Source organism: Astyanax mexicanus, chromosome 19 (assembly GCF_023375975.1).
Source record: "Astyanax mexicanus isolate ESR-SI-001 chromosome 19, AstMex3_surface, whole genome shotgun sequence".
Lineage (NCBI taxonomy): Eukaryota > Metazoa > Chordata > Actinopteri > Characiformes > Acestrorhamphidae > Astyanax > Astyanax mexicanus.
The window spans coordinates 25,375,772-25,396,784 of NC_064426.1; the positions used below are offsets into that span (position 1 = coordinate 25,375,772).

At 38.3% G+C, this 21,013-nt stretch overlaps 1 protein-coding gene across 7 annotated transcripts in view; it reads right to left on the minus strand.

The window, feature by feature from the left end:
- Positions 1–450: 450 nt before the first annotated feature.
- arhgap23a (Rho GTPase activating protein 23a) overlaps positions 451–21,013 on the minus strand; it is a 131,092-nt gene continuing 110,529 nt past the window's right edge. For all 7 annotated transcript variants that reach the window (XM_022672816.2, XM_022672796.2, XM_022672807.2 and 4 more), the window contains 16 exons: positions 20,572–20,683; positions 19,600–19,639; positions 19,354–19,491; positions 18,341–18,649; positions 18,129–18,190; positions 16,712–16,824; positions 15,644–15,762; positions 15,388–15,540; positions 12,403–12,481; positions 11,301–11,374; positions 11,091–11,180; positions 10,800–10,925; positions 10,405–10,446; positions 10,217–10,310; positions 7,999–8,030; positions 451–6,591 (listed from right to left, as the gene is read on the minus strand). In XM_022672816.2, the coding sequence (XP_022528537.2) occupies positions 5,116–6,591; positions 7,999–8,030; positions 10,217–10,310; positions 10,405–10,446; positions 10,800–10,925; positions 11,091–11,180; positions 11,301–11,374; positions 12,403–12,481; positions 15,388–15,540; positions 15,644–15,762; positions 16,712–16,824; positions 18,129–18,190; positions 18,341–18,649; positions 19,354–19,491; positions 19,600–19,639; positions 20,572–20,683 (3,059 nt within the window). In that variant the 3' untranslated portion in view covers positions 451–5,115. The remainder of the gene's footprint in view (positions 6,592–7,998; positions 8,031–10,216; positions 10,311–10,404; positions 10,447–10,799; positions 10,926–11,090; positions 11,181–11,300; positions 11,375–12,402; positions 12,482–15,387; positions 15,541–15,643; positions 15,763–16,711; positions 16,825–18,128; positions 18,191–18,340; positions 18,650–19,353; positions 19,492–19,599; positions 19,640–20,571; positions 20,684–21,013) is intronic.

Genomic DNA, 21,013 nt, shown 5'->3' on the forward strand with positions numbered 1-21,013 from the left:
CTCTTGTATCAGCACCAGTGGCAGCACCATGGTTGCTCTGGTAACAAGCAAACATTGTTATATCCAGAAAAAGGATGTATTTTATAAACAAAAAAGTGTTAAACTAACCACAATATGTTTTATACATTAGATTCTTCTAAGTAGCCATATTTAGCTTTAATAACAGATTTACACACAACAGATTTGGGATTAAATTTCATACTGAAAATCAATGTCTGTTATTGGAGCTTAATATCAACTCAATGTTTTCATTTTAATATTCTTTAATATTAATCTACAATGTAGTGATTGAATTAAATAAAGAAATAAGGAAAACACTGAAGGAGAACTGTAAATCTTGGCAAATATACTGTTACACAGTGTTTGTATTAAATTTAGACACTTACGCTGCGGAGACAGAAGGCACGTTACAATGCTATTGAATCAAGACACCAGTAACACAAACCAGGCTGCGAGGTAGAGCACAGAAATGCCCAGCAATAAGAGATTTATTATAGCGTGTGACACACTGTTGGACAGACACTGTTTTTTTGCAGGTTAAAATTTTTCTTTTTTGTCGTCTCTTTGCATTGAGGTGTACAGAGTTCTGCATAGTACTTGTAAGTCACAGAGAAAGGCCATTTATGAGGAAATCAAGAACAGTCTACTGGAGTTTAGTTAGCTCTGCTTCGTTTTAAAACAGGTACACTCCAAGAATTCCAAATAAAAGTACTTATTATATTCATACAAAATATAGATTTTATAATATACTGTATACAAAACAAACGAAAAACCATTAAGGAAAAAACTGTTCAAGTAACATCTTGAAAGAAATGACTGCGCACCTAAGTGCACTTTTTTGTAAACCATATAAAAACTAAAAAAAGAGAGAAAAAACATAAAAACAAATATGATATTATATGTATATTTACACGGTTAACTTAGCAAGGCTTTGTACAAATGTTACAAAATAGTTCAAATGCACATACACACTTTACACAGACGACTTCACACAGGAGCAAACACACACATATATACACACACTCACACACACTTACGTGGGAAAAGAATTTGATTTGACCAAGCACTTAAATGTGTGCTTGGTCTATTTGTTTGTGTGTGTGTGTGTGTGTAGATCCTATAAGTGTGTGTTTGCATGTGTGTGTTAGGAATGCAGCACATTTAGTCTTGCAGCTTTTCCACGTAACATGAAGGGATAAGATTATTATTAAGGTTATGCGTGGGGTCAATCAATGGTCTTTAGCTTCAACACTTTCTGTTTCCTGTTGGCAAACACTCTCAGTAATACTGTATCAGTACTCGGATTACGTTCACTGATAATGTGTGTTTAAAGAATGTGTGTATGTGTGTTTGTGTATGTGTATATGTGTGTGTTGGTAATGTACCCTCATTATATGTCTCAGGCCTGGACCCATGACCAGGCAGCATCGTCACAGAGACATAAAAAGTGTCCCAAGTGAATTTCCAAAACTCAGGTCTACAATTCCGATCTGGGAAGCGGAATTTGGCATTGTCCTCCATGGAATGAACGCACTAAGAGAACAGTTATGGGTTTTTTCCTGTGTCACTACAGCTACAGAGAGTACACAGCACCAAAGCACCCAAGAACCTGAACATTGACTGTAGTCTGTAGTTTGTAGTCTGTGCCATGCCCATATAAGAAAATCTTGCTATAAGCTGGTTTTATCTATGGGAAACAAAAAACAAATCCCATATTTCCACACATAATTTTTAATTTTTGCACTTCATTCCCCTGAAATGTGGTCGTAGCCTCTGAATGATAAGATTGTTTAGTTGTTAAAATTCAAATATTAAACATGTTACATAATAATGCTAATGCTAATATGCTACAAGCATGCTTGCAACACTTATGTGCAACACTCAACCTAAGTATTAAACTTATTACTGTCAAAGCCTCTTCACTACCCCAGGTTGACACCAACATTTGTTGGATGTTGATAGTGATGTTAATTGACTAAAATGTATCATCAGTACACTGACTAATGGCATTATGTTAATTTGATGTGATGCTAGGTATCCAAAATCCAACATCTTCCAAAAGTTGCATGCCATTACATCATATGTCATACTGACATAAATTACGTACTTTAAAGTGTTACGAATGAGGAACAAAAATCCAACACATTTACACGACATGAATTTCCTATGTTGTTAGATGTTTATATGTTGTCAGTTTTAAGTCATAGCGCTAAGTTACAAAAATTCAATGTCTGTACAACGTTGGTTTGGTTTTTGACAGTTATGGGACTCTGACTTTCAACTAAGATTGAACATCTGTTAAATGCTGGAGCTTGATGTCAATCCAATGTTGTTTTTTGATGGTTATTTAACATTGGGTTAGAGGTTTCCAAACAAATTCAACATCTGTCTAAAGTTGATACTTAATATAAACTTTAACATCAGCCTAATGAAACTTGATGTTGTCAACCCAATTTTGTTTTTTAGCCAATAAATGGCTTTCCAATGTCTGTCTAACGTTGGAGTTTGAGATTAACATAATCTAGGGTTTTGACAACTACAGGACCTTGGTTTTTAAGTAAAATTCAACGTCTGTTTAATGTTGGAGCTTACTGTCAGCCTAATGCAGATTTTTGTTGCATATAGGATTTTAATTTCCAACAAAAATCCAAGCTTTATATCAACCCAGTGTTGCTGTTTGACTGAAACAGAACTTAGATGTCATACCAAAGTTCAATGTCTGTCTATTATTGTAGCTTAATGTCAATCCAATGTTGGTTTTATATAACTGATGGTTATACTGATGGTTATATAACTTTAGGTTAGGGATTTCCAAACACATTTAAAACATGTCTAAAATTATTGGAGCTTAATGTCCATCCAATGTTGAGAGGCAAAATTCAATGCTTCTCTAATATTAAAGCTTAAGATCAACCCAATGTTGCTGTTTGACAGATATGGGACTTTGTTGGTCTTTCGTTTCCAACCAGACTTCAATGTCTGCCAAATGTTCGGTTTTGACATCAACCCGATTTGGATTACGAACAAAAACTAACTGTCTACCTGATGTTAGAATCCATGTGTAAGACTACAGACTAGTTAAGTGCCTGGCTAATTCATCACAAACTACATCAGACTTTTCATGCAGTAGAACTGTCTTTATTTACTTTCAATTTCTTTGTAAAATCTACAGGATCTCTCTATTTCTCTCTTTTGCACTCCCTGTCACACTCTTTCTGTCTTTTTTCTCTCTTTCTTTCTCTCTCTCTTTCCCTATCTGTCACTCTCTCTCTCTCTATCTTTCTTGCAATATTATAGTCTATACCTGTGTTCAGATTAGTGGGTTTTATCTGGGTTCAGATTTCTAATTTATCAGTTTCCAGTATAACACTACTTGTATGAGGGCCCACACATACCTATTGTATACCCACACATACCTATAGCTTGTTGTTGAACTTCATATTTCAAATGATCAGCCCTTTATCAACCCTGTCATTCAGATAATCCAGTTACATTTGAGGAAAAAAATATTTTTTAGTTTGGAACATTTTCAAAAATGGCATTAATGTTTTTTTCCCCATAGGTAAAACTAGCTGAAGGAGATGTCCTTATAAGGGCATGGTGTTGCTTGAACATCAGAGGTCTATGGCGAGTGTGTGGCAAGAATGTTGGCAGTTCAATAAAACATGACATGACAACATGTTTGTTACCAGCCCCTTTAGAACACACTGTAATAAAGGGACAGTTCAGTCACGCTAAAAATCTTTCTTCTGAGGAGGCATCTTGAAGATGGAAGGAACTGCTGAGAATGTTCTTATTCCAGCATCACCTCAATGATATTGCTTCTGCATTTCGTTACTGTGATGCTTAAAAACCTTGTATCTCCAAAATTTGGGAGATAAAAATGGCTTATAGGAATGGAATGAATGGCTTATAAACTTTTGAAGGAATGGAAGTCAATGGAAAATATTTGAATTGATCCAATCATAATGGAGGTTTGACACAATGTAAAGAACAAACAGGTTAACATTATTATGTCAAAAAGCAAACAAAAACCCAGCAAAAATTGAGATACAGGATTTTATGTGACAGCAATATTTTGCTAGATGAAAAAAAAACCATACCAAACATTTAAGGATGTTTTCACACCTGCAGTATTTAATCCAGTTAATCCAGACTCTGTTCAGTAAGACTGTTTGGCCAAGAGTGAACACAGTAATCACACTCAGATGTGGACAAAAACAACAGCACCAAATTGTTCCAAACAAACTACAGGCCTAAAAGTGTGAAAACACCCTAAAAGTGTAGGTATGTCCATCACAAAGCAGCTTTTGTTCCGCCAAGTTCCTCCCACCTTTAAGATACACAATCAGAAAGAGAGTCTTAAGACTGAGAAGCAGAGGAAGTAGGACTTTGGCAACACTAAAAACAAAGAACCCCTGTGGAAAAAGGAGAAAGAAGGGAGGCAGATGCTCAGGACCGAACTCTGAGACCATTTACACACATGTAGTCCTAAAAGTGTAGTCTTATCCTGGTAAAAACAAAACCCAGAGGTTACAAAACTCCAATGCTCCAATCTCTCATTGTGATGTTGAGTCCAATATGGCGGCAGGCACCACTCTCAGGCCCACCTAAAGCATGTTGAAAAAAGCTAACCAGCATATCTATTGCTTATCCTGTGTATTTTAGAGCTCTAGAATGAAAGTTATGTGAGTGATGTACACTCAAGAGGGCTATCCAGTTAGTAGCAAAGAATATTATAAGTCTTTACTTATATTTTATATAACTCTCCCAAGTTTCTCTTGTTTTGATTTTATTTTTAAGATTATACCTTTTTTCTTCAGGTAATCTGTAGAAATCTCTTATCTGTACATATTTTTAAAGTAGCCCTTTCAACCCTGAAAATAGTGACCAACACTGCTACCTTAGCATAACTTAAACAATATTATATTAAGCATTGTATTTAAAGAATAATTTAACCAAACAACATGAACTAGAGAACTAGAGAGCTGCAAGAGTGCACATCTAAACCGGAGCAGTGCTGGTAAGCTGGAAGTGGGAGTGCTGGTAAGCTGGAAGTGGGAGTGGTGGCCGCAGCCATATGCTGTACTGTATTTTGAGCATTTGCCTCTGCTGTCACAGGCATTCGTGGAAACGGGAGGTAGGCGGAGCCCGGCGTGCAGAGTGGGCGTCGGCCTCCGGGCTCGGAGGAACGATCTGTGCTCCGGGACGGCCAACAATCCCAGGTGGTTTGGGAGGCGGCACAGGAGGTTTGTTGTTGTTGTTGTTGCCGGTGGCAGCAGCTACAACAGAAGTGAGGGGCAGGGATTTGGTGGAGGCGTCGGTTGGCGAGGCCACCACAGTGTGCCTCCTCCAGGCCCGCCTCTTGCGGCGCGTCTCGGGAGAGATTGGCTTCCTCAGGCTAGCAGCCCGCAAGTCCTCGGCTGAACCTAGAAGCCGTGCCCTCACCTGCTCCGCCAGGGTGGCTCCACTTGGGGCAAAGAAACGACCCTCACTAGGGAGAGTGGGGGCTGGGGAACTTTCTGGATCGCTGCCTGGGTTCAGCTTGGTTCTGGAGGATGGGGAAGGTGACAGGGAGAAGTTGGGAATTTGCGTCTTTGTTTGGCCAATACTGGCTTGTCCTTCGTTCTCTGTGGTTGAAGTGCTGGACAGTTCCAGAAGGTCCAGAGAGCGAGCTTTAGCTTTGTCGGACTTTAGCCTGCGGCGAGCCAAAGTGTCGCACTGGATGAGGCGATGGGAGTTGAACGAGGGCCGGCTGTGGAGGCGCTGGGAGGCGGAGGATGAGTAGGAAGAGGTTGAGGGGGTGGAGGAACGTGCCGTTCCCTCGCTGACCCTTTCCGTAGGTTCAGGAGTCAGGGATTTGGAGTTTGTAGGAGCAGAAGTGGGCTCGGGTGCGGGACTCAGTGTGGGCGATTTGTAGTTTGAGTAGAGAAAGCTTCGTGGAGCAGTTGGTCCTGGTGAGGTGTGTGTGGTGTGTGCACGTTGGGGAGATGTAGGCGTGGACGTGTGTTTCTCTGGGCGCTCCTGAGTAAGCGAGCGCGAGGCGAAGCCACTTTCGTTGTCCGTCTCGCTCACCAGTTCGCTCTGTTCGTCATCCGCGTCCTCGCCCCTCCCCTCTGAGGCTAAGCTCCGCCCCAGGGTGGAGAGGGTGGAGTAACCCGAGACGATAGAGCGTGCATCTTCGCCTCGCCAGCCACCTGGCCTCTTGGCGTCTGTCCTCTGGTCCTCTTCCTCGCTCAGTAGCACCGATTGAGACTCCTCTCTGCAGGGCATGCTGGGAGAGGGCTGTTCTTTCTGAACACATTCCGTGTCTCCCTCTTCTTCCTCCTCTTCATCGTCCTCTTCTTCATCCTCGACCTCCTCTGCCTCGGCACACGGAGCGGTGTCCGGCTGAATAAGCTCTGCTTCCTTCTCCTCTGCTTCTGCTGTCAGGCCCGCTCTGATTGGCTCTTGCTCAGAGTCGTCGTCAGTGCTGCTGCCCAGTAGGTTGGCTGTGGGCCGTTTTCTGCGCCTGCGAGCCACAGCGGACATGATGGACAGTGTGGTCAGAAAGTCTTTTGCTGAGAGGTCACGTTTCGACCCTCCAGAGCCCTAAAGAAAGAGAGAGGTCAGAGTGGTCACTTCAGAGTCCCTTCAGAATCAAATGATTCTAAATGTTTCATCTATACTGGTATATTGTAATATTTCCACACAATGAAATGAATAAATATACATTAAGAAATGTTATGACATATGTTACATTATACTAATAATACTAAATGCTGCAACAACTCTTTTAATAATCGATTAGTTGGGTCTATGTTATTACACACGTAAGTACAGTTGCTACAACCTAATGTGGTGCATTAAGCCATATAAAGCAGCCAAAGGCGTGACAGTAAAGCACCTTTACGCTTGATGCATGTTGGAGCCATGAGTGAAGGAGATTCACAGTAAGGTCGTAGTAAGTTAATTCTATTTTTTTTCTTACTCAGATCCTGCTAGAGTAGTTAAACATAACCTCACAAGATGTCTCATTCTTAATAAATTTATATCTCACTCATGTTTAGTGAAAAAGTTAGCCTTAGCATTCTCCCCGTGGATTCCTCTTCCACCTTAAATTCAACTAAAATATGGCAGCTTGACCAGCAGTTTCAAAAAAGTTTTTATTTTTTCTCTCATTCATTTCTACTAGAGCCTCCTAGAGTAGTTAAACAAGACATGTCTCATTGTAGCACATTTATATCTCATATATCGAAGTTAATGTATATGCTTCAGATTCATTTTAAAAACAATTAAAATACAATAATATTCTATTTCCGTCATTATATCTATTTGTTTGTATATAAGAATTTTATTAGATATAAATATTTTACACTTTTATTTAATATACACCATTAAGCCATAACAGCTCAACACCACCTCCTTGTCCACTTCAATGTGCATTTTATCATCTCCACTGACCATTCAGGCATAATTGATACAACTGAAAATATTAGTTAAAACAGGTGTGTCCAAAAAACCAAGAAGCCAAAAAGACGTAAGAGTTTAAAGTTTACAGCTAGCAACAGAGAGACTTAGACCTGTCATCAAATATCAGTGAGTGATCCAGCTTGAACAACAGTTAGGGCTGCAAATAAACTGCTATAATTCTGCTGTATATGTTAGCATTGCAGCTTTTAATCTGTCTAGGTCCAGCTGTTAGCATCATAGATATATAGATATATATATAGTCAGTCACAGTAACTCACCTCAACATGCCTTTTGCAATCATTTAGTCCGCAGTGCTAAAATCAATGTATGGCGGGCAAGACTTTCATATATATATATATTTTTTACTTTTACCAGGCATGGATATACTTTAGAGTAGTCAGAGGTGCTTAAAAATGAGTGTTATGTAAACACTATATTGTTTACTATATGCCTTTGGCAAAATATTTCATTCTGGTTGTTTTTGTTTTCTGCAAAAATATTTTTCGTGCACAACCATCTTCAGTGGGATCCTCAATCAAACCTTACCTTTGATTTTGCTGAATCACTGTTGGTTGAGTCTGTCGAGTTCACAAAAATAAAAAGAGATAAAGAGGGAGAGAGAGAGAGAGAGAGAGAGAGAGAGAGAGATATGAATGTCATGTTACCCGGCTATGTTGTTAAGTGTTTAATGAGAGACACAGGGGAGAGATGTGTGTGAGAAAAAAGTCTACTTCCATGTGTAAAAGTCACACCCTTCCTCTTTCCTCTGTGTCTGTCATTCAGCAATGAAGCATTTCAACACGAGACAGTGTTCACACAAGATCCTCAAGCAAGCAGCAATGTCTGTCTGATGATTGACAACTGATTGTCTTTACATGATGCTCAAATGTGAACAGGGTCTTTCAAAGGAAGCCAAGCGGCCCCAATCTGCAGCATTAGGGAAGAACCGCACACACCGATGACACACACTGATCAACCCGTGTGAGAAGCGAGAGCAGGAAAGAGCAGGGAGGATGATTTCAGAGACTTCGGGAGGACCAACCAAGGCCACATACACATACACCCACACACACACACACCCCACACACAAACACATACACACACAAATGGATCATACATTCACAATCAGATGTACAGACATCCATACAAACATATAGCCATCCACACATTCAATCTCTCTCTCTCTCTCTCTCTCTCTCTCTCTCTCTCTCTCTCTCACACACACACACACACACACACACAGCGTAAGGCAGGCGAAACCCATCCTACCGCAGTGGCTGCTCCACAGGCTCAGCTAAGAGAGGAACGCAGAAATGTACAGAGAGAGAGAGAGAGAAAGTGGAAAAAATGAATACAGAAGAGAGAAAGGGAAAAAAAGATGAACAAAAACGAAAAAATAGAAAAGTGTAGAGCACTCAACATGCAGGACAACTGTGTGTTTAAAGGCCTACTGGAAAACTGAAAATGTTTTCTACCCAAGATCTGACCACAAATGTGTTTTTTTTCGTAAATACCATTCCAACAGAGATTTAACAGGCTTTACAGAACAGAATCCTAGCAAAAAATCCATTAAACCTAATAAAACCCTACAGAAACTGTAAAAATTGTCCATTTCCATTTAAAATGTGTCCATAATCCTAAATGAAAGGTTCAAAACTGTTACAAAAAACGGATAACAGATAATAACAGATTTATACAGATTTGTTAATATGGCAATATAAAAGGAATGTGATATGACAACTTTTATACTAAGAAAAACAAAAAACACTGTAGTTTTCTTAATGTCTGTCCTTATTATTTTCCTGTCTGGAAAATTTGAAAAATTGTAAGCATCTCAAAAAGTTCTTAAAAAAACACTCCATATGTATTATTTGTAAAATTATTACGAGTAATAGTATTAGAGGTAGTAGAAGTAGTCATGCTGTATCATTACTCTGGATTTAAAAAACACTAACGTGTACATTTGTTGTTCTTGATAAAGTATACAAACACTGTTTAAGCATCAACATATTTCAGTTACTCCCTACTCTAAATTTCTGAAGTATATAGCACAACTGTCTAGTTATTAATTAATTATAAATTATTATTTTATTAACTGTTTTTGTGAATTCAGATTCCTGTTTTATAATTTTTTATTTAGCCTGTGCCTATTTATGCTGATATTCTACTATTGTCTCATTATCAACCCTCCTCCACTGGCACCGTAACCAGCAAGCTGATTGGATATTATGTTTGAAAGAAATAATTTTATCTGTAAACAGAATCCATGTTGAGCGTTCTGAGAACTCCCATCTATATATTTCAGTTAGTGGTCTCTGCCTCTACATAATTGTAACACTTAAAGAATTGTCTACACAAACATTATAAGTAAAAAAATGTATATCATAGTAAATTAAATATTACAACAGACAAATAAAGACAATGTGTGATATTATGTTTGTCCTACATTGCCCTTCTCTAAAGGACTGAACTTTTTTTGTATTGTGACAAATACTGAATTTACTTCAATAGAATTTTCCTAGAATTTTGTAAAGCTAATTCAGTCTCAAAACAGAAGCTACAAAAAAGACCTCTTTTGTGGGCGGAACATGAATGGATCAGTTTTCCACATTCAATCAATGCAGGTTTGCTCAGTTCATCTAAAGTCAGAGGAACACTTGAATGCAGCACTGATGAGCTAAACATGTTATTTATATCTGGCTGTTTTGTGGCTTGAGTTGTGCTGTGATTGGCTGGTGGAAATTGGGCTGGGCTGCGTTTTTACCTGAGGCATCTCCTAGCAGGCCAGTTCGGCCAATGTTAGATAAGAGGTGATCTATGTTGGGGGCAGGCTGAACATCCTCTGTATCCACTGGCGTCTGAGGAAAAGAATATAGAAATATAATGAAAGGAATATAGTTTTAATCAAAAGCAATTTAGCTGAGACTAATTAAGCACAAAAAGGGTGATTACCTTTTCATCCTTGTCGTGTTCTTCACTGAAGAACCAGGTATACTGTATGAGAAGATAAATACACAGAGATAAAAACCTTTTAGAGTAATTCAGCATGTAAAAGTTTTGTAACAGCGTCCCACAAATGACTTTAAAGCCTCTTCTCCTCTGCAGAATAAAAGTTATAAGTTATAATAGATACTAAGAATACATCGTATAGTTGTGCACCAGGGTTGTTTTTTTTTCTATTTGCTGCATCACTAGAGCAGTGTTAGCACATTGGCTGCTGGGTTTTTCAACATTATGAAAAAAATGTTAATATGACAGCTATGGGTCTTCATATTTACATTATCACAACTGTAGATAATAGATAGATCAAATGCAGTTTTGTGTAAACAAAAGGAAGGAACATTTACATGTTGGATGAGAGTCTCAACAATCTTGTAGCGGTCAGGCATGTGGGTGACCATGTCCGTCATGTTGTCCTCCGAGGTTCGCACAAGAGTAGGACCAAACACCAGCGCCAGGTTACGTGGCTCCATCTACTCACACGCAAACAAACAGAAACACACACAAATATGGTTTAATTTAGAAATGCAGGTATATTTCGTGTACATTCATTTAGTCTCAAACTGACAACCAATAACCAAAAAAACAGAGAAAAAAAAAACAATCTGCAAATAATCTGACAAAAACTGGTTACTGACCTTGTTCTTCTCAGAGTGGTCGGCGACTGTCTTCAGGTGACCAACAAGGAACTTTAAGGTGTGGAAGTAATGATCTGGCAAGTCGTGGATCTGCAGAGAAAGAAAGACGCACATGGTTATGATATGAAATACAAAACAGATGTTTTGATGATTTAATACGCAGAAATGAAGCAGATCAGGTGTGAAAATGTGAAGCGGGCACTCTCGTACCAGTTTCTTCAAGGTCTTCAGCCTGTCACTGGCATTCTCCATACGGTTGGCCTCAATGAAGTCATTGTATTTGTCTGAAAAAAAAAAAAAAAACAATAAATAAAAATGAAAAGAGTAAGACTTAGCAGTGATACATGAGGAACTCAGCATTCAAAAGCTTTAACATGAAAGGTCTTTTTTATATGGCTCATATTCATGAAGTTGAACTATATATATTTGTTTGGAACTCTTTTGGGTCTATATATTGGCTAACTTTAGGCTTTTTTTTTAGGCTTTTTTTATTGCCTACGATAAAATATTGTCTTATTGCCCATCTTTAATGTAACATATATACAGTCTTTAAGGAATCGTTACAAAATGGATTACGTTTAAATACACAGAAATTCGGATTAATAAATCGATACTTTAAAATGGTGATGCAAAATGAGTAATGACAATCAGTTCTTCATATATTGGGTGTTTTTGCACATTTAATCAGATAGTACTGATACAAACATTCAGATGCTTCTAAAATCTTTAAAAAATAAATCAGGGGCTCAAAATGGTACAGCGGGAGATTTCTGGTTCGAATCCCGTTCATGTAGCTTGCCATCAGTTGCTGGAGCCCTGAAAGAGCACAGTTGGCTTTGCTCTCTCTGGGTGGATAGATGGCACTCTCTCCCCATATCACTCCAAAGGGTGATGTCACTCAGCACGAGGCATCTGTGAGCTGATGTATCAGAACCAAGTCGCTGCGCTTTCCTCTAAGCGTGCTGTGATGCTACACGGCAATGCTGCACCAGCAGCAGTTCGAAAAAGGGGTGGAGGCATGTGCTTGTCTTCACTCTCCTGGTGTTGGGGCATTACTAGTGATAGGGAGAGTGCTAATGAGTGGGTTAGTTAATTAGCTGTGTAAATTAGGGACAAAATGGGATAAAAACTGAATCAGTAATGTTAAACATAATTTTTTTGTAGTCAAAGTAAACTAAGTAAAATCACTTTACTCCTCCATACTTCTGGCCTCCAGTGAAGACTCTGTACACAGTTAAAGTGTCTTCTGAGAAAAAGCAGCTGAAGTGTTGCTCTGTAAATATTTAGGTGCCTGCAATTCCAATCATCTTACCGTCAGTGAAGAGGGGTTCTGGGAGTTTGCGGAAGAAAGATTTGAGCAGACTGCTCACCACGTTCAGGTCCTGCCACCGCTGGTGCAGAAAGACAGATAAACAAGAGATTAATTCAAACCACAGCCAAAAACATTTAGATACACATATCGCCAAAGTTTTTTAGGAATTTGTTTATTTTTCTGAAATTGTCGGACCACTGGAACGGGATAAAAACAGTGCTCACCTAAAGACTGAACCTATTAATCACTCTTCAGAATAGTTTACATTCACTAGTGCATGTTAATATACAGTCCAGGTTTGTTTAAAAGGATGCATACTGTTAGCTCACACTGGCCATTTGTATGATTTCATGCTGTGCTACTATACAAGGTAGTTAGAAAGGTCATGCAAGACGAAACAACAAAATAATGCTAAATTTGAGAGGTTACATTAAACACAATAAGGGTTCATTAATTAACAGCATTTAAGACAGTAATAAACACTGCTAAAGGGTTAAGTAATGTCTGAACTAATTATTAATTAACATTAGTTAAGGCATAATTAAACATTCCTTTATTTTAATGCTTAAGAATTATAAATGTAAATAATAATGAACTGAGACATAATTAACATTAGTTATAATGATTATTAATATCTTAACTAGCATCAGTTAATAATTAGTTGAGAGATTTTCTTGTAAGTACTGTTAAATAATGTACCCTTATTGTAAAGTGTATTATTTGATTTGATTGGTGAATTATGCAACATGATGGATTATTTAATGTAAAAGAATAAGCACTGTAAATCAGGCATAGATACAGGTAGGACTGGGCGATATGGAGCAAAAACTATATCTCAATATTTTTTTCTGAATTGCGATATACTATATATCTCAATATTTTTCTCCATCCCATAAGGTTATATCAAAAAGATACTTTTGAGACAAAGCTACATGTTCCAAATTTTATATTGGTACTTTTATAATTCAGTGCCGTATCCTGTATATTAGAGTAGCCTCAACAACTGAAAGTCATGTCACACTGCACAACATGCTGCAAGCAATAAAGTCCAATTTTTATAGACAAGAAAAAAAACACATAACAACATTTAAAGACACATTATAGAGCCATTTTAAGTTTGTTTAGGTGCGTCCTAGTCTGTTCATCTTCTGTAAACTATAGCTTCCCTTTTTAATGAGCAGGGAAATAAAATAGAAAAAATCGGACAGGGAGCAGAGAAAAGGTAAGAGTAGAATTTTTCTAAATGTTTCTTACTCTGTTTACAGAGCACAGGAGGCAAAAAATCTTTTCTGTCCAAAAAATCTGAATTCTGTGGCAGAATTCAGCAATGCTTAAAAATATTAAAAGAGGGATACAGTATTAAAAGCAAGAAAAGGACAACAGCATGTTGTAAAAAAACATCATACATCACCACCATAAGAGCAACAATGTTTTATGAGAAAATAAAAGCACTAAAAAGGAGGTTTTACAGCCACTCATAGCCTGGGGGAAAGAAGCCACTCTCTGAAGTGAGCTTGTGGTCGGTAGGCTAATTTTTCTGTCCATTATGTGGTAGTTACTACGACCATTTCAGAACTAATGGGTGGCCAATTAAAATTAACAGATCTTCACTTTCAGACAAAATCTTGTATCTTTAAAATTATTTCTCATCTTAACTTTATCAAAATGAAAGTCAATGTAAAAAATCATCATTATTGGAACATTTCTATTGGTCCACCATTCATCATACAATTAAGAAAACAATCACAATCAGATTATGTACAAATTATAGTACACCAATCTTAATGAAAGAATTTAGCTACTTTAAGTTGCATCCATTGCTAACACAGATGTGTAAATGTTTAAAGAACTGTGTTCTTTGGAATGATGGCACTCCATCCAACACTTTTGACCTCAAAGGAATTAAATCAGCCACCAGGGGGCACGGCACATCAAGGGGCCATGTAGAAGAAATATGAAGACATGTAGACTGTATAAACCGGTTTATACCTGCAGAAGATCCAGCATAATTCTTGAGAAATTACCAGGAGGGCTTTCAAGTGCACAGAGGCCAAAACATTACTGTGAAAGCTTCTTTGTATGAGAATATTTTGGAGCCAAACTGACTGCAATAACTGGCAAAACTGCTCCGATATGGACTGTTTCTGTGAAGCCTGGCAAGACATTGTCTTGATAATTGACAAGTACAACTGATATGTACTGATATACTGATATATGATGTACAACTGCTCACATATACGGCTCCTCTGGGTAACAAAAGCAGGATGAATACCCATAGAAGGTGTCCCAATACTTTTGTCTATTTTTTCATGACTACGAAATATAAAAAATTGACCTTTACGTCCTTTTTTATGTAGATTACACATACTTTTAGGGTAAATACATTCTAAATAGTCTTATCTATAAGTAATCTCTCCAACAGTAATCATCTTGTGTCCATAAATTACAGAAAAGCCTCTAATTGGCTACTTTTCTTAGGAGGGCAGGAGACGTGTTAAAAGTGGGAGTGCATATCGTCGTTGTCCAATGAAAAACAAGTCTCTGTTTTTCTCAACTTTACAGGAGAGAGAAAAATACCTTCTAAACTTTCAATGGAAGTCAACGTAAAAACGTTTATTTCAGGTCATCTTGAAGGGTCTCTATTGGTCCTTTAATCAAGAAATTTTAGCACAATGTAAGGAACAGTTTGTCTGTTCAAATTATGTTGGAAACTAAAAATCAACTAAAATGGAGATACTTGTTTTTCATTGGACAGCGACGATATACTCTTTAACATGGTTAAAGCAGTCAATGGCCTTCAATGGCCCTTAATGCCTCCAATGGCTGTGGTGTCGGTTGGCTACCCAGGTGTATAGGCTTAATATGAGCAGAATATATGCCAGTTATGAGCCAGTTTCTTTGTGGAAAGGCTTGTGTGTGTGTGTTTGTGTGTGTGTGTGTGTGTTGATGTATGAGTTGGCTTGTGTGTGTGTGTGTGTAACTCACCTCTTCGGCAGTGTTAATGTCACTGCCCTTATCGAGTTGCTCCTGTAGACTGGACACTACAGCATTGTTCCCTGGAACTCTGTAAATACCCGTGTACTCCAGACCCATCTCCTCCACCAGCCCACAGCAGATCTCCACAATTAGAGGAATGAACTGTGTACACACACACACAGTGCAAGTATAAGTAAGACTCTGCTCATTAAGATTAATATACTGTACATATAAACGTAGATTGGACCACTGGTTAAACCCTGACCTTGTTACTTGCAGCAGGTTGGCAGTCTTCCAGACGGACTCCAAAAGCTTTAGGCCCCGCCTTCTTCACCTTCTTCATGAAGTTGATGCCCCATGGAGACTTGGGAGGACTACTCTCCTCTGAGATAGAGAAATAACAATAAATATCTAATATAAAGATGTTAAAACAGTATTCTGTATTTCGTCCAATGAAAAACAAGTATCTCAAAAACAGCATCTTTACTGTAAGGAGGAAAAAAATATTTTAATAGAAGACAATGTAAAAAGAGTTTATTTTAGTTTACTTCAAATTGAAGTATTTCTATTAGTCAAGACATCAAGACATTTTTTGTGAGGGTGAGATTGTGAGGGACAGTTTGTCAGTTCATTATGTAGTAAACTAAAAATCGACAGAAATGGAGATACTTGTTTTTTATATATTTGTGCACAAAAGCTTTACATATTTATACAGTACCGGTCAAAAGTTTGAACAGACTTTCTCATTTAATGTTTTTGTTTATTTTTTTCTACATTGTAAATGAATACCAAAGTCATTCAGACTATGAAGGAACACATAATAAAAGTACTAAACTTAAAAGTGTTAAACAAACCAAAATACTCTGTGAAGCATAAATAAGGTGCTCTTATTTAGGGTGATGTTAACTTGCAGTTTCTGAGGCTGGTAACTCTAATGAAATTTTCATGTGAAACAGAAGTAACTATTGGTCTTCCTTTCCTAAGGTGGCTTTATTTCTTTATTTAGTTGAGTAGCTCTTGCTATAATATGAATTGGAACATTAATCAAATGGGGCTACTCACTATTTACCAACTCTACTCAAATAACCTCTTCACAACTCAGCTGAAAGCCATTCTATGTGATTACTGACTGAGAAAATGCCAAGATGTTCAAAGCTGTCTCTATCTAAGAAAGAGGTGTTATTTTAAAGAATGTAAAATGTAAAACATATTCTGGTTTGTTTAACACTTTTTTTGTTTATTAAATAATTGTTTTAACATTTTGAAATAAAGAATAATGAAGTGTCTAAACTTTTGACTTGTGCTATATACAAAATATTTTATTTTTGCTGACCTTTGCCCTCGTGTTTGGGGGAGCGTGGGGGTGCGCTGCTGTTGTCAGGCTTGGTGAGCAGGAAGTTCATGCGTGGCACTCGTGGAGAGGAGTCCGGCTTGTTGCCTGTTGGACTAAAAAACATAAGACCCACCCAGCAGCACAATTAATAACCAGCTGATAATAATAATTAGGGTTTTAGTGCCTTAACTGAGCAATATGTTTCATATAATTGTACAGCATATCAGTGTAAAGTATGCTCTGATTGGCTATTCTGTATTGTGCTTCATAAAAAGGTAGTTGTGGCTGAAATGCAAAGAATAAATTATCCACTGTTGACCTGATTAAAAAAAGTTTGCATGTCCCTTTTAAATGTGTGCTACCTTTGGAAAATTTAAATGTTAGACATTTAGCAATCACTCAGTACCTGAGTGAGCACCTGGAACATACAAACTTCATATGAAAGAATCAAAAGTTTTGGAACTCCTGCTCATTGCTTACTGTTCTGTATGAATAAAAAAAGTAATAAAAAGAGTAGACCTGCTTTTGGTGAAGTAACTGTCTCTACTGTCCAGGGAATCCTTTATCCTGTGAGGATTTGATTGCACTCAACAACACTTTATCTATAACCTCACAACTTATCAAAAAGAACGGAACACCATCACAGTTCTACATGCCTGACATTAGGCATGGTGCCCATACAGTAAGTTCCTGTTTGTTGGCTCAAGAGAGTTCTGTTCAATTGGCAATACTACTATAGGTGCATCTCAAAAAACTAGAAATTCAATGAAAAGTTACTTTATTTTAGTAAATCAGTTTTAAAATGTTAAATTAATATATTTAATAGATGTATTACACACAGAGTGTTCTATTTAAAGAGTTTATTTCTTTTATTGTTGATGATTATGGCTTACAGCTAATAAAAACCCAAAAGTCAGTATCTTAGATAACGTGAATATTATATAAGACCATTTAGTACTTTTGGCAGTGTGGGCAGAGTGCCAAATCCTGATGGAAAATGAAATCCACATCCTTCATAAGTTGTGTTGTCAGCAGAGAAAAGCATGAAGTGCTGTAAGATATTCCAGGAAAACTCTGCACTGACTTTGGACTTTTTTTTTTTTTTTTTACTTTTTTTAACACAGTGGACCAACACCAGCAGATGACATGACTCTCCAAACCATCACTGATCATCAGTAAATTATCAATTTCATTTGGAAATGAAGGGAGCAGAGTCTGGAGGAAGAGTGGAGAGACACACAATTCAAGCTGCTTGAGGTCTAGTATCAAGTTTCCACAATCAGTGATGGTTTGGAGAGTCATGTCATTATAAGGGATGTCCACAGACATACATATGCATCTTCCCTCATGTATCAAATAAATGTAAACCAGGATCTGCAGTAAAGGTGAGGTAAACTGTACTGTTATACAGACTCACCTCTGTTTCCTGTAGTCATTCAGCTTCTTATTGATGAGAGCTTGCCTGGAGAAACCCAATTCCTAGAGCAACATAATAAACAACAGTATTAGCCTTGTAGCTTCAGACACCAAAAATGTGTTATCTGATCAAATACATTAATAATTGATAAGAGGAATACAGTGCAAATTTGGCTGCACAACTAACTATCGCTTTAATCTTTTTAACCTCACCTCGCTGTCAGTCTTGCTGCTCTCCCCAATCACTTTGATCCAGTCCAGCATGTCGTCCCGGTCCTCAGCCTGCAGCAGGTACTCGCAGAAGTCCTGCGTTGTGAGCCGCAGTGCGTTCTTGCGCTTCGTCTCGCTGTACGCAATGTCCACCAGGCAGCCCCGGATGCTGATAGGCTGCTCATCCTCTGACCCGCCTCCCAGGGAAGAGCCCTTCAGCAGCGCCTCCCGTTTGTCTTTGTAGAGGTAGAGTGAATTAGAGCGCAGCACCGAGAAAACCCGCCTCCAGGGACGCATGGCACTGCCCACCTTCTGTGAGTTCAGAGAAAGATAGAAAAAATGCCACATTAGTGATACAAACACTATATGGACAAAAGTACTGGGACACCTGCTCAGTCCTTGTTTCATCCCTTTTTTTTTATTTTTAATTAAATTTTTTTTTTTCATTTTCTTTTCAATTTACACGGCCAATTACCCAACCCACTCATTAGGACTCCCCCTATCACTGGTGATGCCCCAACATGCCTCTTCTGACACATGTGAAGCCAGACTCCGCCTCTTTTTAAACTTCTTCTGATGCAGCATTGCATAGTAGCATCCCAGTGCGCTCAGAGGAAAGTTTAGCGACTCAGTTCTGATACATCAGCTCACAGACACCTCATGCTGATCAACATCACCCTTTGGATTGATGAGGGTAGAGATCGCCATCTTCCCACCCAGAGAGAGCAAGGCCAATTTGTGCTCTCTCAGGGTTCTGGTAGCTGATGGCAAGCTACACGAGCAGGATTCGAACCGCCGATCTCCTGATCATAGTGGCAGCGCTTAGCCTGCTGGACCACTCGGAGCCCCATTTCCTCCCTATTAAAAAGAGCTTGCCTAATCATTCTGTTGGACTAACTGTGCCCAATGGGAATCCAAGGGAATCCCCAGACCAAGGGAAGGGAATCCAAGGGAATCCCCAGACCAAGGGAATCCCCAGACCTTCCCCTCTATCTCTCTCTCTCTCCCTCTCTCACCTTGCCCTTCTCAGTATGGATCTGTTTGTAGTACAGCCAGCCCTCTCTCCTGACGTCACTGTAGTTGAAGCTGCCCAGCTCTGAGGTGGAGTGTCGTTTAGAGCGAGCATCTTCAGCAGCTTTCAGGCTCTCCAGAGACTACACAGACACACACAATATCACAATTCAATACAAACTACACCCTCAGCAATGTTTATTTTACAGTATTTCAGATTTCAGTACATCTGTACAGTAAGCTTAACTCACCCCGTCACCAAAGAAGCTCTTTACTCTCTTTGGTAATCTCCTATAAAGAGACAGAAGAGTGCAAAAGACATCAATACACATTGACTCAATCATCATCACATCTGCACATTGTCGAAGTCCAAAGTTTATTTAAATTTGTAGTCATGTCATTATGAATAAAATTAAAATGACCAATAAAAATGTTCCAAAATGACTTGAAACTGAATCTCTTTACAACAATGGCATCTATTAAAATTTAAAAAGGATTGTCCATCTCTTGTAAAGTTGCCACGTTTTAAGATATCCCACATTAATGATTCTCCAAACAATCTCTCATAACTGTTATCTTCTAACCAACATATCAATAACATTGTTAATCAACAGCACATTAGTTTTATAGTCTAAAATTCAAAGAAAGTTGTGACAGTGTGGAAAATTCAAATAAATCATCTTTAATTTTAATTTGATTGAAATCAGCACTTCTGGACTTGGCTCTGCTTTTGCACGGAAATTCATTTTGATTTTTTTTAATGGTTTAATATTAACATTTATATTTTGCAAATTTTGAAAAATCCTTCCAAGCTTTCTTTGAGGAACATTGTTAAAATTTAAATAATTTTCTGACAATTGTGTTACAAACTGTAGATCCTCTGCACATGTTTGCTTCTTAAAAACTCTCATGATTATACAATCACCTGCTGCTATCAGCTGTATTAAATCACAGCATTATGTATTTATATTTTAGCTTTCAAACTTTTAATTAACTCTAAATTTTTTCTTTTGGAATGTGTTGCAGACGTAAAATACAGACATTGGTGTTTTTTCTTCGTAATTACTTTATTTTTTTTACTGTTAATTTTTGACTAATAATTTGAAGCAAATTTAAAAGCTGTCTACATCATTTGTTGAGTACAACATGATTAGACACAAATATTTATTTGCAATCATCCTTATTGATGCTGCATCACAAGAATTCCCACAAATCTGACTCACGTGAAGATTCGGCTGTCGTCTCTGAAGGTGTTGAGCCCTTCGTCACATGACTTGGAGCGTTCAGTGGTGATGGCCAACAGGTAGGAGGAGCGACGACTAGACTTAATACTGCCTGCTCAGAGAAGATAAAGAAAGAGAGATAGAGAGAGAGAGAGAGTGGGAGAGAGAGAGGTAAAACCTGGATTAACTCTCTGAAAGTGATTCAGAATGAGGAGAAAAGGGGTGGAGCATACAGAGGAGTAGGGTTAAGGAAGGAGGAGTTAGCTGGGTAATAAGAGTCAGGGAGAAGGAGATAGGAGGATAGCGGGATGAACGAGCGGCGTGAGGGACGGATCCGTGGGGCCTGGTTGCTGTTGAAGATGTTGTTCCTGAAGAGTGACGGGGGACTGATCTTCCTGTAGTCCGGAGATCTGGAGTCTGTGGGCATCGGGCAGTGCACAGT